The 16,254-nt window shown below is 43.2% G+C and overlaps 1 protein-coding gene across 7 annotated transcripts in view; it reads right to left on the minus strand.

The window, feature by feature from the left end:
* SH3YL1 (SH3 and SYLF domain containing 1) overlaps window positions 1-16,233 on the minus strand; it is a 46,126-nt gene extending 29,893 nt beyond the window's left edge. Inside the window, exons 1-2 of one of the 7 annotated variants that reach the window (XR_012499147.1) lie at window positions 15,732-16,231; window positions 3,667-3,907 (exon numbers count right to left, since the gene is read on the minus strand). Coding sequence is in view for 6 of the 7 variants with exons in the window: in XM_074341584.1 (XP_074197685.1) it covers window positions 3,667-3,787 (121 nt within the window). In the remaining variant the exon portion in view is untranslated. Of the gene's footprint in view, window positions 1-3,666; window positions 3,908-11,912; window positions 12,811-15,549; window positions 15,636-15,731 lie in introns of those variants that run through there. The other 6 variants (XM_074341584.1, XM_045518710.2, XM_074341585.1 and 3 more) reach the window with 6 other exon arrangements.
* Between the last annotated feature and the right edge of the window lie 21 nt (window positions 16,234-16,254).

The following is a 16,254-nucleotide window of genomic DNA, read 5'->3' on the forward strand; positions in this document are numbered from 1 at the left end:
CTTCATGTTACATAACAATAAACTCCAAATTCACTGATGATTTAAAATATCAAAAATCAAACCATAAAAGAACCAGAAATTATGCGAGAAATACTTTTCAAATTCATGGTGCAAAAGGCTCAACTATGATAAAAGTTTTTCTATATTTTTAAATAATCAGAAATCATGGCGTAAGCACATTGTAAAAATAAAGGGAAAAGTATAGATACACAAATATTGCAGAAAAACGGCACCCCTACCCCTACCATCCACCAGCTCTGCTGTCCGCGTTCTGGTGTGCGCATCAGTTGGCTCCTATTGCTAAATAGCAAGTAGGTTATTTCCACTTTGAGCTTCTATAGGTACCACTGTTGGGTGGTCCTTGATATAGAATCTTAAGAGTTGGAATTAATAACTCAAAGCAATTCAAAAAAATTTGGGGTTTTTAATTTCATTATCAAATCACCTTCTAAAAATACTACCCAACTTTACAGCCACTGGGTATTATCGTAAAAAACTCATACTGTAGCCTGAGGCTGATGGGGACAAAGTGCACATCAGAAAGACAGGATAACAAACTTTTATTTGAATTTGTTTGAATACTAGTGATTTTTCCTGTTTGTTCACACTTGCTTTTTTCACATTTTCTGTTTATGTTCTTTGCCTGTTTTCCTGCTGCCGTACTTCTCTTGTCTATAATTTTAATCATGTCACAAGTTTATATCTCAGCTTCTCGTTTTTATAATTTTGTTTATAATTTTTCAGTATTTGTTTTTATTTATATAGCAACATCTCTCTGGGCTGTCTACTATTATCATCTTTCTATCTATTATTGTGACTAAAGGCCTTAATTTAAGAAAAAAATTATATAACTGTTATCCTTTATTTTTTTCCAGAGTTCTTATTTTTCATTAAATATTTGACCTACCTCAAACTTGCATTGGTATAGGATGTGAAGCAAGAACCTAAAATTTTTAAAATACATGACAAATTTACTGAATAATCCACAGTGCTTAATAAAGAAGGCTATCTTTATAACAAAACAAGAAAGGAATATTCATATGTATACTCATATATTTAAAAATATATGACAGAGATGGCATGGTAGATTAATAAATTATTCTGGGACAACTCTGGTTCATTCAAAAGAAAACAAAATAAAATTAGATTACAAATACCACATCACACACAAAAAAATTTCAGTGCAGTTGAAGGTCCAAATATTGAAGGCAAAACTTAGTACTTTTAGAATGAAAATAATAGAGTATCTTTATGACTTGAGGATGGAGGAATGCTATAAACAAGGCACAACAATAAAAGGAAACTACAGATCTATTCCACTACATTAAAGTTTAAAAAGTTGTATCAACACACACTTAAAAATAGAAACCACAGACTGGAAAATATTTGCCATAAATATACTTAACAGAGATTGAGAATCCAGGATATAAAGATCTCTTAAAAGTCAATGAAAGTGTGAAATCACAGTAGAAAGTTGGGCAAAGTGTTCAGTCAGTTAATTCACAGAGGGGAAGCCCCCATGGCCGATGAATAGATGAAGTTGACCAGATTCCCCAGAACCCGGGGGTGTGCAAAGCCAGGCCGCCTGTGTTGACACTCCTGGTCCTTCAGGTTGGCAGGAAGCGAAAGCCTGCCAACGGGCCTGTGTCGATTGCCGGGGCACAGAGGAAAGCCTGTGCCTGCTGTGGGGGTGCCGTGGGGGCTGTTCTCAGGGCTGGCAGAGGTGGCCCACAGTTCTCCTGCATGTGCTCACAGAGACACTGAGGGTGGGCTGGAAGGCGGTGAAACTCATGTCCACTGGGACCCTGTCAGCGGGACTTTATTTAGAAAAAGGGTCTTTGCAAACATTTTAAGTTAGTCATTCTTGAGCAGCTGGGTGGTCCCTAAATCCAACCATGAGCATCCGTACAAAAAACAGAGAGGGGGCAACGCGGCCACAGAGGCAGAGCCTGGACAATCAGCCACCAGCCCAGGAGTTGGGAGGGGAGGAAGGATTCCCGGAGGCATGGGTCGCCCTGAGGCACGGCCCTCAGACACCCCAACACGTGGCTTCCACCTGAGAGAGCACATCTCTGTTGTCGCAGGCCAGCCGGTTCACGGTCATTTGTTAGGGCAGCCCAGGAAACTAATATAACATGTATCCAAATGTCCACTGAGGCAATGCTTCAATAGCAAAATAATCATAACACATAAAAATGAATACTTTCAAAACAGAAACAAATTTCCCTCAAGAGGAGGATGGAGGATGTAGTTTGGTATAGCTAAAATTGTTTCTTTACAGAAGTTCAAGTAATCTAGATATACTTGTGCCAACATGGGAGAACGTGAACAGCATGGAGAGGAAAAGAAGTTGCTTAAAGACATACAGAGTCTCCTCCATTTATGTAAATGTTTACAAAATGAAGTGTAATGACATTTGATGGGGGGTGGGTGGCCCTGGGGAAGGCGTCTGTAGGAGGCTTACTTGAGAATTGCATTTCTTCCCCTTAGACTGTGTATAAGGTCATGGATGTAAATCAGCTGTTATTCTCCATAGTCCCTTGTATGTCTGAAATATTATATAACAAAGATTGTTCAGCATAAACTGAATGTTGTATAATTAAATATTTAATATATATCCATGGGAACATATGACTCCAGCTGTAAAAAATTAATATAATGGATAATTACTCCATAAGTTGTCTTTTGTTTAAAATCTGCCTCTCATAGCCAACAACATGTCTTGCAGGAAGAGATGTAGAAAAGTGAAAAATGTATTCTCATGTTTTATGCAAACAAGAGCGCGCACGCGCGCGCGCACACACACACACACACACACACACACACACAAAATTCAAAGGACAGGGATTTGGTGAGAGGCCGTACACTAAAATGCATTTGTATTATCATTGATAATTCTGGAATTAGAATTTTTAGGAACTAATATAAAATTGCTCTTTATCTTCACAATCATGCATTTGTTTAAAATCAGACTATCCCATCTGCTGGTAGTGTTGAGACACTGAGGGCTGACACTCTCAGTCTCCACTTGCAATGGAGCATACAAAGCCCAGAGATGGACACAGAAATTCTCAGAAGCACATAATTTTTATATAGGGAAGGAATCTTTAGACATTTGTTGAAAATTACATCAGTTTACTAGTGGCCTTTAACGTTTTCCTATTATAAATGCTTTGGTTATACAGTCTGTATTTAGAAGGTCTCAGAAAAGATATAAACTAGAAAAATTCCAGATGAACATATTTATGTATACATTTGGGCCTCTCAAGTACATCTTATGGCGGTAGCTTTTAGTCATGATCTGAAGTGGCAGGCTGCTGACATGCAGTGGTTTTGGTTTTCCAGGGTGAGTTTCCACTGCAGCACTGACCCAATGGACGGACTCTGCAAACCACAGCTGGTGTGTGTGTCCCTGATGGAGTCACCTCATTTCCACCTGAGTTCCTGCTGAGCAGGCAGCAGGTGGCAGGATTGACTGAGCACAACCAGATGCTGATGGCATGTGTCTGTCTGAAAGGTACATGCACTGATACTTTGCATTGTAACTGGACAAGCCGTTGTCTTCCTAACTTTTGTTGCTGTCTAAGATGACGCAACCTCACTTTTTACGGAACGAGTAAGTGCAGGCCGCGGGTCTGCTCTGTTGGTTGTGTAAGTGAGACACACCTGCACGCTGCGCACTTCCCATGTCAGCTCGCTGCCACCCGGAGCACCGCCCAGAGGCAGCAGCGTGTGTCACTCCACACCAGCGCAGCAGGAAGTAGTCTTCCCACACCCTCTCTCCCATCCTGGGCCGGCCGAAGAGGCTTCTGGGCACAGCCAGCAGTGGATGGACAGAACATGCTGGATCAGCACACAAGGAAGCTGCCCCGGCCCAGAACACGGGGGAGAAGGAACTCTTCTTGCACTAAGAAATCAAAGAAAAGAAATTTGGGGGCTTTTTACTGTACTTAACGTTACCCTAATTATTATGCTTAAAACTGATTTCTGATCTCTCCGTGGTACTTGTTGAAAAAGAAAGATGGAGAAGTATTTGTAATTTTCATTTTCTAACTTAGACTAGACTTATTGTATATACATTACAATCACTTAGTCTGGGAAGGTGGAAAAATGGGTAAAAACACTAATCAAATATGACACACCACATGTTAATATTTTTACCTCTGATTACATAGTATTCATAATAGACTATTTGCAAGGCTTCTAAAAACAGCAAAGCAGTGGTTTGACCTTTAAAATGGATAAAAAGATAGATCTTGGCTTGGTTTGGCCTTTTCATCCATTTTGGCCTGGGGAGGACGTCTCCTTGGAGAAGGTGTGGTTCAGCCTGTGGGCAGCAGAGAGTCATGGCCCACATGGCTGGGCCTGGGCAGGGGCTGTTGGGCCAGCAGAGGCCACCCTCTGGGGTGCTGGTGGTCAGCAGCTGGTGGCGAGGCCATGCTGTGGGTGTCCAGGTGCCAGCAGGGACAGGAGTCCTCAGAGCTGTGGGGGATCTGGCTTCTGAGTGGAAGGGATAGGGGGAGAACTCTGCCAGGCCCAGTCCTCCAGATCTCAGAAGGGTCTTCTGTGGACCTGCGGCTGGGTGGGCTCTGCCTGGCACCTCACCACTCGCTGACCCCTGCCTGCCCTTCCTGAGGAAGCTTAGCACTGGACCCCCTTTAAAGGAGCTCCATGGTTCATCCTAGAGCATGTCCTGGAGGGCACATCAGGGGCTGAGAGGCACCGGAAGGCTTGGCAGATCCAGCCACCATCTGTCCTCCTGGGGCCAGAACAGTTTTACACTTTTGATGGTTGAAAAAATTAAAGTAAAAGAAGAATGATATTTTACATGAGAACACATTTCCAGAGATGAAATAGGTTCAGTTGCATCATAGATGGCACCGATAACTGAACAGCTGTGGTCTATCGCGGTGGTTGGGACCACCAAACAGTGAGCCGAGGTAGGGAACGTCTCCCATAGAGGGAACCACACTGTACCCACCAGTGGGCTGGATTACAAAAAAAAGTTCTCAGTTGTTATTATAATTTAGTTTTCATCAAAAATTTTTGGAAGATGGTCAAAACATATCCTCAGTTTTGTCTCTTGGCCCCCAAACCTGATATATGGCTTTTCTGGCCCTAAGGGGAAAAATGCCAACCTCTAACCTCTTCAAACACTCCTCATTCTTCAAGACCAACTTTAAATGCTGCTTCTACTTGAAACCACTGTGCGTGGCCCTTTGAGTAACTGAAATCTTAGGCCAGGGCTGAGACTTGCAAGACCCCCCCCCCCCCCGCCTCAACCAGGGGCCGTCCCTTCCTAGGGCAGCTGAGCAGAACTTCCCCATCAGGGCCACACAGAACAACTGGTGACCTGAGTGAGAGGTCCAGGAGGACCCAGAAGCACTGTGGTTGCTAATGCTGACTTTATCTGTCTTGCCAGCTAAAAACTGTCACTTGCCATCTGCTTCTATAAGGATTAAGTCACAAGCCACTGCAGTCACTGACCTTCAACATACATACCCTGAAACAAGTTCAGGGTGGAGATCAGGAATGAGGCACTCTGTACTTTGGGAAAACTGGCAGAATAGGCCTTCAGATAGTTAGATATTTCAGGAGAAGATTTTTTTTATAAGCCCAAATTCTTGTCTCTTCTCTCATCTAGAAAAGTATCAATGTCATGCACAAAGACACCTGTTCCTTGTGACCAGCAGCAACCTTTTGCTAAGATGTGTGCTTGACTGCATGTACCCCCTTCACTAAAATCACGTGTACTGAGCCCCTGGAGCGTCCTTGGAGCAGCTCCTCAGAGATCTCTAAGGCACGATCCCAGTCTGCAGTCCTCATGGTGCCCAAATAAAACTTAACGCACAACTCTTACGCTGTGCTTTTTTCCCGTTGACAGTGTTGAAAGACACTGAGTGGTCTGGGCTGAGTGGGTGGTAAGGGCTGATCTGACACCTCTCCTCAATTTGGCAGCCTTAACAGAGTTTGTCAGGATGAAAGGGAAGATCCTACGTGAGAGCTCTCCTTGGAAGACGAGGGATAAGACTCCTCCTGGTCGGGCATGGCTTTCTCAGGCAACAGAGAAATTCTCGGGAGCGCTGGAGGGAGAGTCATCCTACCATGCCATGGCCCCCCAGGGAAAGCCACTCACTAAGAGACTTGCTCATCCAGGGCTCATGCGTAGAGACTGGCTGTTCAATGATCCAAGCAACCACAGTGGTCTCAGACCACTGAAGGGAGAAACAGCCATTTAAGAGGGCTGCACTGACTCTGGAGGGAAGCCCAGAGGAGCTAAGCTCCCAAGCAGCACACTGGCCCACATCACAATTTCCTTAGTAAATTTCACCCCCAATAAACTCAACTTTAAAATGAGAAGTAGAGCTTCTCAAAGAAATAAAGTGAGTCAGAAAGCCAGCCTCCAACTAACACCCCAGCCAGGTTTATGCACTTAAGAAACTTATACTTACAAGTACTTACTTAATTGGGAATTAAAGGGAAAATTTTGCCATGAAAATGGCCAATATGGGCTCTTTCATTGTGTACACATTTGTTAGAAAAAGCTGGCTTGATAAAACATCTTCCCAGAATTCTGACCCTGAGAGAACAAGTCCTTTTAGGAGAATTTGCTTTTCTCTCCTTGCACTTATCTAGACCATCTCTAATTCCTGACACTGAAAAAAAAAAGGTGGTTGGGGAAATGAGGCCCTTTTAAATTTAACTTATTCCAACTCTTGTTTGTAAACTAGTGAGTTTTATATTGTAATACCTGATTCATGACTAAGTTTTAAAATAAAGCTATGAGATCTCTGGTTGTGTCTGTCTGTATGTCTGTGTACGTATATATGTCTTTACCTTTGGATGGTTTTATCAAAATTAATTTGTAAATGAGCTCTACTTAATTGGCTTAAAGGAAAGTAAGTGCTTATATAAATTTTCAGAAATATAAAAGGAAAACTGGCCAAAATGAATTTCAGGTTCACATGAACTGGGAAATATTCAGTATTAAGTACTTGGTATTAAAGTCAGTTTGTTTGTTGATTTAATTAATATAGATTTGTCTTTACAGTTATCAACATTAAATATAATGCCTTTATTGTACCCAGGTTTAACAGAAGTCAAATAAGATCTTACTGCATCTGTTGCAAATGTGTCAGCAAGAAAAATAACTTGGCATGATGAAATTTTTATAAGAAAATTAAATATAAATGAGATGATAACTTTTGGGTGAACCCTTCACACTTGATCTCAGCCAAAAGGCCAAGAAGCGATGGGTGAACTCTTTAGGAATAATTATGTTTTAGGATTATTTACTTAAAAGTAATCTCTCCAGATATTTGGTAACTTAAAATTTTAAAGTTGTGCTAAATTAAGTTAAATGATGGTAGTTTACTGAATAGCCAGGTCATTTCTAGCTATTTAGTCATAAGATACTGCAACATTAATTACTAGACATTGACTTCCTTTTATAGAGAAACTAAAGGTATTCAGGACTAATAAAAATATGTTTGGTACCACACTGAAATATTTTCTATAAGGAAGTACATGTTTTTAGATGTTATTATTGGTATTTATATTTGCTATTCTACAAAATGCTAACATAAAAGACAATTCATAATTGCTTACTTCTTAGTTTTCACTAAAAATTAAGATTTTTAAGAGTTGAGAATTCTAATTTAAATATGTAATTAAAACTACTAGAAATAATAAGGGAAACATTTCAGCATACAGTAGGAACATTGGATGTGTGTTTTCAGTTAAAAAAAAGTATGAGGAACAGACTTGCAGTTTGTTGAGGGAAAAGAAAGTAGTTTTGTCCTAGAGTTGGTTATTTCTAAATGGGAAAAAAATAAGGGACAAACTAATATGAATACAAAAAGTTATAGAAGATTTGTGGGAAAAGAACCATGAGAAAAGAGTTTTTAGTATGGTCAGGATGGATTAAGTTTATAATAAATTTAATTGAGCAAATAAATTTTAAAAAGTAAGCTGAAGCAAACTGGAATTTGGTTTTTCTTTCTGTTAAGAAAACAGTTTTCTTAGACTATTGAGCTGCTTTTGATAACAGATTTTAAGTTGTGTTTGTTTGTTTACCTTTTAAGTGGTCTGTTCTGTATTTGCCTTTGAAACCTTTTGTCACTTTGGCTAAGTGAATAAGTATTGTTTCATAGTGATCTATGATTTTATTTGACCAAGTGTTTTAAACATTTTTTATATATTTTTTTTTCCTACAAATTTCCCAAATCAAATTCTAATGAAGTTCCTTTGGCCTCTAGCTAACTTTGTAATGCTTCAAAGGGCCCCTGAAACAACCCAAAGAGAGGTACTAAACTAATTAGGTTCATTTGGTATGCTAAATTACATGGGAAGCATTGTCAAATGAGTAACAAATCTTCTTAGGTTATATTGTATGGTAATGTCATGAACATGGATACCCTAGAAACTATATGAAGTTCCTAAGAATCTGGTATGTCCTGGTAAAATATTATCAGTCATAATTCTAGTCATTATCTTAAAACATTGTATATCACAACAGTAACTATGTGTCTTTGTCAACAGCATTGTAGTCAGGTTTTAACTGTGCCCTTTTTAAGTCTCTGTCATTCATAGGCAGTTACTGTTTTACACTGATGCCTTTGCAAAAGTGCTTTCTGTTTAAGAAAATTCATAGCAAGGACTTTTTTGATAAGTACAGGTTTCTGATAACTTCCAGATCATAGCACCGAAATGGGTAAGAAATTAGGGAATTCTAATGGAAAACCTGATGGCTTCATAAAACTGCTAACAAAAAGGATTAGTTATACAGGACTGAGTGAACTGGTGCATATGGTTATAATTTTTATGGTTCCTCTCTGGAATATTACTAGCTTTTAATCTGTGTTTTCCAGATATAAGAAAACCCTTCACCTCAAGCTAATTATGACTTGTAGCAATTTGGTAAATTATACTTTTGTAAGGAGAATTGAAACATTTATCTTTTCTCTCTACCTGATCCCTCCAGAGATTGGAAACTCTTAGGTTCCCAACAGCCTTATCAGGTAACTTAGGAGGCTATCTCCTAATGGGGACAGAATCTCAAGGTATTTTGGGGGCCTTGAAAAGGAAGGAATTCAACTGAATATATAGGTATCACAGGTGAAATCTGTGAGAAGCTTTGGAGTGGCTCTCCTGGCCTTGAGGGGCCTTTTAAAAACTTTAGTCTGAGATTTTTTATAAAAAGTTCCATCATAATCAATTTTTTAAAAGCCCATATGATCAATTACACTTACACAAATCATCAGACCAAGTTTATTGAAATCAGACTTACTTTGCAAACAAATAATTTTAATTTGTTTGTCTTAATTTGTCTATATTTGATAGAAATGAAGGTAATTTTAGAGATAAAAAGATTCTGTTTCAGTGGATATTAAATTCTAATTTTGTTAATTGAGGTCTGTATGTACTGCTTGAGACTTCCCAGAAAGCTCCTTGCTGTTATGTTATATTTCTGTTAAGTTTAATTAAATTATTAAAAGGACACTCTAAGCTTGTTTCTGAAGCTTATATCAGTAATTTATATCTGGCTGAAGATCAGATGCCCCATGACTTGCGATCTAGAACTCTTATCAGGTATCTTAACTGGTTCATGCACAGTGAAACTGAAGCGAATTGATTCTTGAATTAATATTTCCATTTAGAAAGGGCCCCTGCACTGGATTGGCCTACAGAGAGGACTTCTGACCTCAAAATCACCTTAAAACAATGCTCAAAGAGAGGAGGAACTACCAGACCAGGATGAGAAGAAGATGACGTCTGAGGTATACAGCTGACCCAAGGAGCCAGACCAGGCCTGTATTTCGATTACTTTGATAATCACTCCCACCTTTGCTTAGGAATCAAATGTATTCCACAGCCTCATGCAGTTAAAGTTAATAAAATTGTTAGGTTTATGGTCAATTATCTATATCTAGTGCTGACCTAAGAATGAGCAGTCCTAGCACTGTGGGACAAAAATGGTCATGAAACGCCTCCCGAACTATGGTCAAATTTATGAACATGAGGGAGCCCTGACAGCTAAAAATTGTTACTTGCCAGCTACCTCTGCTTGGATTAAATTACTAGCCACTGCAGTCACTGACTTTCAACATAGTCTGAAAGGAGTTCGGGGTGGAGATCAGGAATGAGGCGCTCTGTGCTCTGGGAAAACTGGCAGAACAGGCCTTCAGATAGTTAGATATTTTCAGACAAAGAATTTATGATTTTATTCTTGCATCTCCTCGTGTCTAGAAAAGCACTAACATCATTAATAGAGACATGTGCTCCTCATGACTAGCAGCAACCTTTTGCCAAAACGCGTGCTTGACTGCATGTCCCTCTTCCTCAAAATTACATGTGTACTGACCCCCCATCCCCACGCCTTCGAAGCAGTTCTTCAAGCTATCTAAGAACCTGTGTCCTAGTCTGCAGTCCTCATTTTGTCCCAAATAAAGCGTGACTCACAGGTCCACACTGGGCATTTTTTTCAGTTGACAACCTCCAGGAAGGAACCTAGAAGGGAAGGCCAGCCTTCTTTCTCATCCTTCTTTCAGGGTCATCTCAGTTTCCCCAAGGCTCCACCCTCTTCTGCTTACACTCACACCTCAGGTGTGACTTGAAGCACATTTATATCTGATAATCCTATAGGTTTTAGCTAGTCTTTAACCTTCCCCTAAATGTGAGACTCACGGTATCACTTACCTACTGGAACTTGGTATCAAGTATCAAGTAAGCAACTCAAGTCAAACACATTTACACTTAACTGTGGTGCCAGACCACCTCCCCAGCCTGCTCCCCAAGCTTCCTCTCCAGCTCACACTCAGAACCTGGGCCGGCTATGACTTCTCCAGTTCTCTCATACCCAGTGCCAATCCATCGGCATGCCCTGTCAGAATATCAACCTTCAGTGGGCTTGGAACTGACTACTCCTCACCTCCTCCCCTGCTACCATCCTGGCCCACAGAATAACAGTTGTTTCTGTTCAACAGACTCCTGTGCAGTTTCTCTGTTCCTAGTCTTGATCACCTATGGTCATTCTCCAAAGAAATGCTCTATGTAATATCTCAGATAATATTACTCCACTGCTAACATCCCTCAAACATTTTTCATCATATTTAGTTTGTACTGTGGTCATCTGTCTATCTGCCTGCCTATCTATCTATCTACCTACCTACCTAATCTTTCTAATCTCATCTTTCCCTCTAGAACATGAGTGCTATGAGGTTAAGCACACTGACTATTTAATTAACTGTTACATCGCCAACACATACTATAATGACATATAGAAAGTGCTCAATGAAACACCTGTTAAATGGATAAATAGTACTTGTATGGCTTTTTGGAATTAAAGGTCAAATCCCTGTGAGGAGTAGGAGAGGCTTATGTATACAGAAAGTGCAGGGGGTTTGGAAGCATGTGTGCTACGTAAGGGCAACACTTCCTTGCCTCTCCAACTCTGTAGTGTCTCCTAGACCCTGAGGGAGAGGAGGGCCACTGGGAAGCGAGGCTCCAGCTGACGGTACAGTGCCCAGAGTTAGTCCTTCTAGGACCTCCCAGGAAAGGGAGGACAAACCCCAGACAAAACAAAAGCTAGGAAGCTCTGAGCGCAATGAGGCCAACAAGCAGAGTAACCCAAGAAGCCTCCTGCAGCTGCCAAGCGGGGGTTCACCCCTGAGTCCCCTTTGGCCCAGAAGGCCCAGGGGAGCCAGTGGTCTGGCTTGCAGGTTGTTCCATCAGAGCTGAGTGTCAGGGCCATGTGCCTGCAACAAGGGTGTGCTTCAGAATTAACGCTGACTGAAGACCAACAGGAAGTCTGAGTGGGCAGAGATGGCACAGGCCTGACACCTCTTCTCAACAACCCCCCAAAACAAGATTGAAAACAAGGGCTCATAAGAACACATCTACATTTCTGGCACCTGAGTCTGTGATCTGCGATTCATCTTCACACATGCCCACCACTCAGCTGCAGTCCCCGCAGGCCAGAAGCAGGGCCTCTCAGAGCAGTGCCCCCGCAGTGCTTCGTATACATGTCCAGATGCTCAGTATCGCTCACTGACGGGCATCAACAAACTGCAGTGGAAATCCGGTCCTTCTGCTGCTGAGTTTTATTTCAGAACCAGCACAGCTGGCCTGTTTCCATCCGTGCTGCACCTGGTGTGGGGCAGGTGATCTGCTACAGAACCAGCTGGAACTGACCCACATCAGCATCTGAGCTGCTGAACTGTCTCCTTCAAAGCACCTGTGTTGGGACTTGCTGCAAGATTCTGTCACCAAAGGGGAGAGCCTGAGGGCAGAGCCATGCAGAGGAGCAGATGAGGAGGGCTCTGCTTCAGCCCAGGGCTGGGCCACCATCAAAGCCAGAGGTAGCTCTGTGCTGCTCAGTCACATGGGCCAGTAAAATCCTCATCCACCAAAGCCAATTTGGACCAGATTTTCTGATGCATGCAACTAAAGCATAGTAAATAATGCATAAATCTTACCCCCAAAAGACTTTCTACTTCGAACTCTATCAACCAACCAGCAGTAAAACAGTCAAATAAGCAAATTCCACAGTTGAGAGTTGCTACTGCAAACATCCTGTGTTGGGAAGGTCACGGCCTCTTTCGTAAACATGGGCAGGAAAGCAACAGGACTGGAATTCAGATGCAGCTAGGATGCCTGCAGACCATGGAGCTCCAGCACAAGACTGAGTTCCGGACATGGTCCTGTGTCCCCGGGAACTGGGTACCTCGAGTTTGCTGGTGGTGAGGGTACCTTCACATTCAGCTGAACTCCAGAAGAGCGTGGCTCCTTTGGATAGTACAGATCCTATTCAATACCTGATAAAAGCATAGTGCCTGCTTGTAATTGTGCACAGCGAATTTCTGTCAGAGCCAACAGACAATAATAATGATTCAGAGCTAAACTCAGTTTCTGTCCCTGGCATTGCCCACGTTCCCTCTGCTGTACCACAAGGCAGGATGAGCATGGTCTGAGCAGAATGTGGGGATCATTATATTGCTGAAATTATGAAAATACAGGTCACTACTAAGTCATAGTTTGCATCTGAACATTCCTAAGTCTTAAGTCTCTTGACTTCCAAGGCAAAGCAAATTATCTATAAATATTTGAATTTCCTCCTAAGAGAAGAATAATTGCCAAACCTCAAGCCAAGAAGAGATGTAAAGTTTTCTTTAAAAAGTAACTAAATGTTTGAAAATTTCCATACTAAGGCTTTTTTCCTTAACGAAGTTTATAAAATACCGGGGAGACATGTTTTACTTTAGAAACCTCAAAAGCTTCACATGAGCTTAAGATGTGGAGATAATTTCCATATTGATCACAGGGCAATAAACTCAGGGCTGGGGCCACTGGGGGCAATATCACCAGTAGACTCAGAGTAAACTGCCACCTGGGGTGAGAAAACTGACCAGTCTCCAATCCAGGCTCCCAGGGCCTGGGATGAAAGCAAGGAGAGCAAAGTCCCTGCCAACAGCTCATCCTCACACAGTTCAGGGCTTCTCGCACTTCACTCCCATCAACAAGCAATTGCATCTGCTGTTTTCCTCAATGGACTCAACTACGAGAGGGCTGCTTAAAGGAAATTGTTACAGGTTTTTATTTTGGCTCTAAGCCTTAGCCATTACAAACTTTACATATCTATGTAATCTTTTAAAAGCCTTTGAAATATTGCCTTCAGCTTTATTAGAACATTATCATCTTAGACACTACTGCTGGATAACAATGGCCATTGTTTCTTAAACCAATTCTTTCTGTGGCCTGGGTTTAACTACTTTCTTTGTCTTAAGGAGACAAAGCTTGTCAGTTGTAGAAATCAAACCTTTCTCTCTGATTAAATCATTAAACTTCTAATCCAAATCTCAAACCAAACAGACCATTTGAACCCCAGACATGAGTGTGGACTGTGCCTCTTTTCTTGTTCCTTTGACCTCAGGCTTTGGATAGGGACCAAGCCCACAGAGTGACAAGAAACATAGCTTCCAGCATATGGAAAGCTTTGACTTACACTCGCTCTACCTTTTCCCAAACTGCAGAGTGATCCTGGCTCAGAGCAGGACCACACATGCCACTCTGGTCTGGTCATTCGGTGTGGTAAATGGACTCTTCTCAAAGAAAATAAAAAATTCCCTGTGCTTGGGTTATAAACTGCACAGGATGGTGTCTTATCATGATACACTTGTAAATAAGGCAATGTGCAGAAGGACTTCTGTGGCCACCGGTCACTCAGGACAGCAGCAATACCTGCCTCCCCCGCCAGCACAGCACCATTCTCTTCTTTCCAAACACCACATCCTTATTTCTAAACAGTGAGAAGTCCCCTGAGAAAAGTTCCTAAGCGGAAGAAATGCATCAAATCGCTCTTGGTGAGCAAATATTTCCTTCAAATAATTTTTTTATCCTGACAAAAGGTCAGGGATAGTAGTAACTCATTTAAATAGAACATTTGTAAACCAGATAACCAATTCTACTTAATTTAAGCATGATAAACAGGATGGACGTTCTAACTTATTTCAGCCTCCACGGGTGTGCCAGTAGCAGGACACACAAAAGACTAAACAGCACCTTGGAGACCTGTTATTTCTCTGAGATGCGTGTGTGCAGATTTTCTGACTAACCCATTATTATCTCAGGCGTTTCCCACATCTCAATAAAAGCTCTCATGAGGACAAGAATGCAGGACATGCAGGTTCTATATGCAGAAGAAAACCTGAAAACCTTTTCCCCTTTGGTTGATCATTCTGGGGCCATCAGATTCCTACTCCTCGCCGGCAGGGGTCCCATGTCTGTGTCATTCTCTCCAGCTCAGCCTTGGCAGCAGCAGTGGTGACACTAAAGTATTTGTTGAAATAAAGTGAAAATGACACATTTCCAGCTAGCAGGGTAAATCTCACTACCTTATGGCCGTCTACCAATTCAGAGCAGTTTCACAATTCCTTAAACAAGGAAAACCATCATAGCAATGAGATCCAAGGTCCAGCATTCACAGGGCCAGGCAGGCAGCCACTCTGCCCCAAGAGGTTCCCCCACACTGTGGCCGATAGCAGGCAGCTCCAGGTGAGCGGTGGACGCCTGGCCCTTCCACTTAGGTGAGGCCAATGAGAGATGGCCAGGCTCTAACTCCTGCCTCAGGGGCCAGGCGCACCCAACCCAACCGTCTGACAAAGGTCCAGACTGTCCTCTATGGAAACCAATGCGGACGGAAAAGACAGTAACTAACGCTGGCTTTTCAAATATTACGTATTTACAAATAACATAAAATTCATTACAATCATTAAAATAAAAACTTGGGAAGGGCTTTTCTGTGAACTGAGTCGACTGGGTCTAAACTTGAATTGCAGCCGCATTGTGGAGAGTCCAGGGAGTTGGTTCCTCCTGACTTTTGACAGTCTGCAGGTGCTACATGCGCAACAGCTAAAATCCCAAAGACATCGTTCCTCCCTCTTTCACCAAAGATTTACCCTAGCAAAGCTTTTTTAAAGGGTAAGGCGGCGGCGGTGGGGGGGTTCCCGATTCCAGGTGAGGCTCAGCGGCGTCACCGACACCTGTACTCACTTGTGACCCCGAGCCTGGTCCGCTCCGGCGCCCCTCGAGCTGCGGACACTTACCCAGGAAGAGGAAGGGCGCTCCCCGCCCGGCTCCGCCTCCCAGGGCAGGGACCGGTCTAGCGAGGTGCACACCTGAGACAGGTGAAGGAGCACGTAAACACCGGCTCTCGTTCAGGGCAAGGTACCTACTTTATATACATTCACAGGACAGAAACTGCAGCGAGGGAAGGTGTGAGCTCTCCTTCACTGGTCCCCAAGCTCCGAAGCCTCCCGTGAAGGACGACCGCGCAGCCCGCGGCCACCCTGCTGCGGAGCGGCAGGTGCGCGGCAGTTCCGACTCGGGACTGGGGGCGGGGGTCTCGGGGTCCTGGGAGCTGCGTCTGGTCACGTGAGGACCCCGCTCACCCCGGATCGCCCGCCTCACGTTCGGCCGTGCGGCCCAGGTGAGGGGCGCTCACCTGAACCCCAGCACTGACCCCTCTACTCTCCGAGGTCCCTCGGGTCCGATCATCCCCCGCCCTTCCGGCTTCTGTCTGTGGCCCCCACACCCTCAGGGCTTGGGGCTACGCAGCCCCGGCTCTGAGGTCGTGACTCCGCGGAGCCGCGTGACCCGAGCCCGCCCCAACCGGGCCCCACCCTCCCAGGTGGCTCTCGGCCCCGCCCCTGCCCCGCCCCTGCCCCGCCCCTCCCCGAGGCCCGCGATCCCCGCGGT

Source organism: Camelus bactrianus, chromosome 15, assembly GCF_048773025.1.
Source record: "Camelus bactrianus isolate YW-2024 breed Bactrian camel chromosome 15, ASM4877302v1, whole genome shotgun sequence".
In the NCBI taxonomy this organism is placed as follows: domain Eukaryota; kingdom Metazoa; phylum Chordata; class Mammalia; order Artiodactyla; family Camelidae; genus Camelus; species Camelus bactrianus.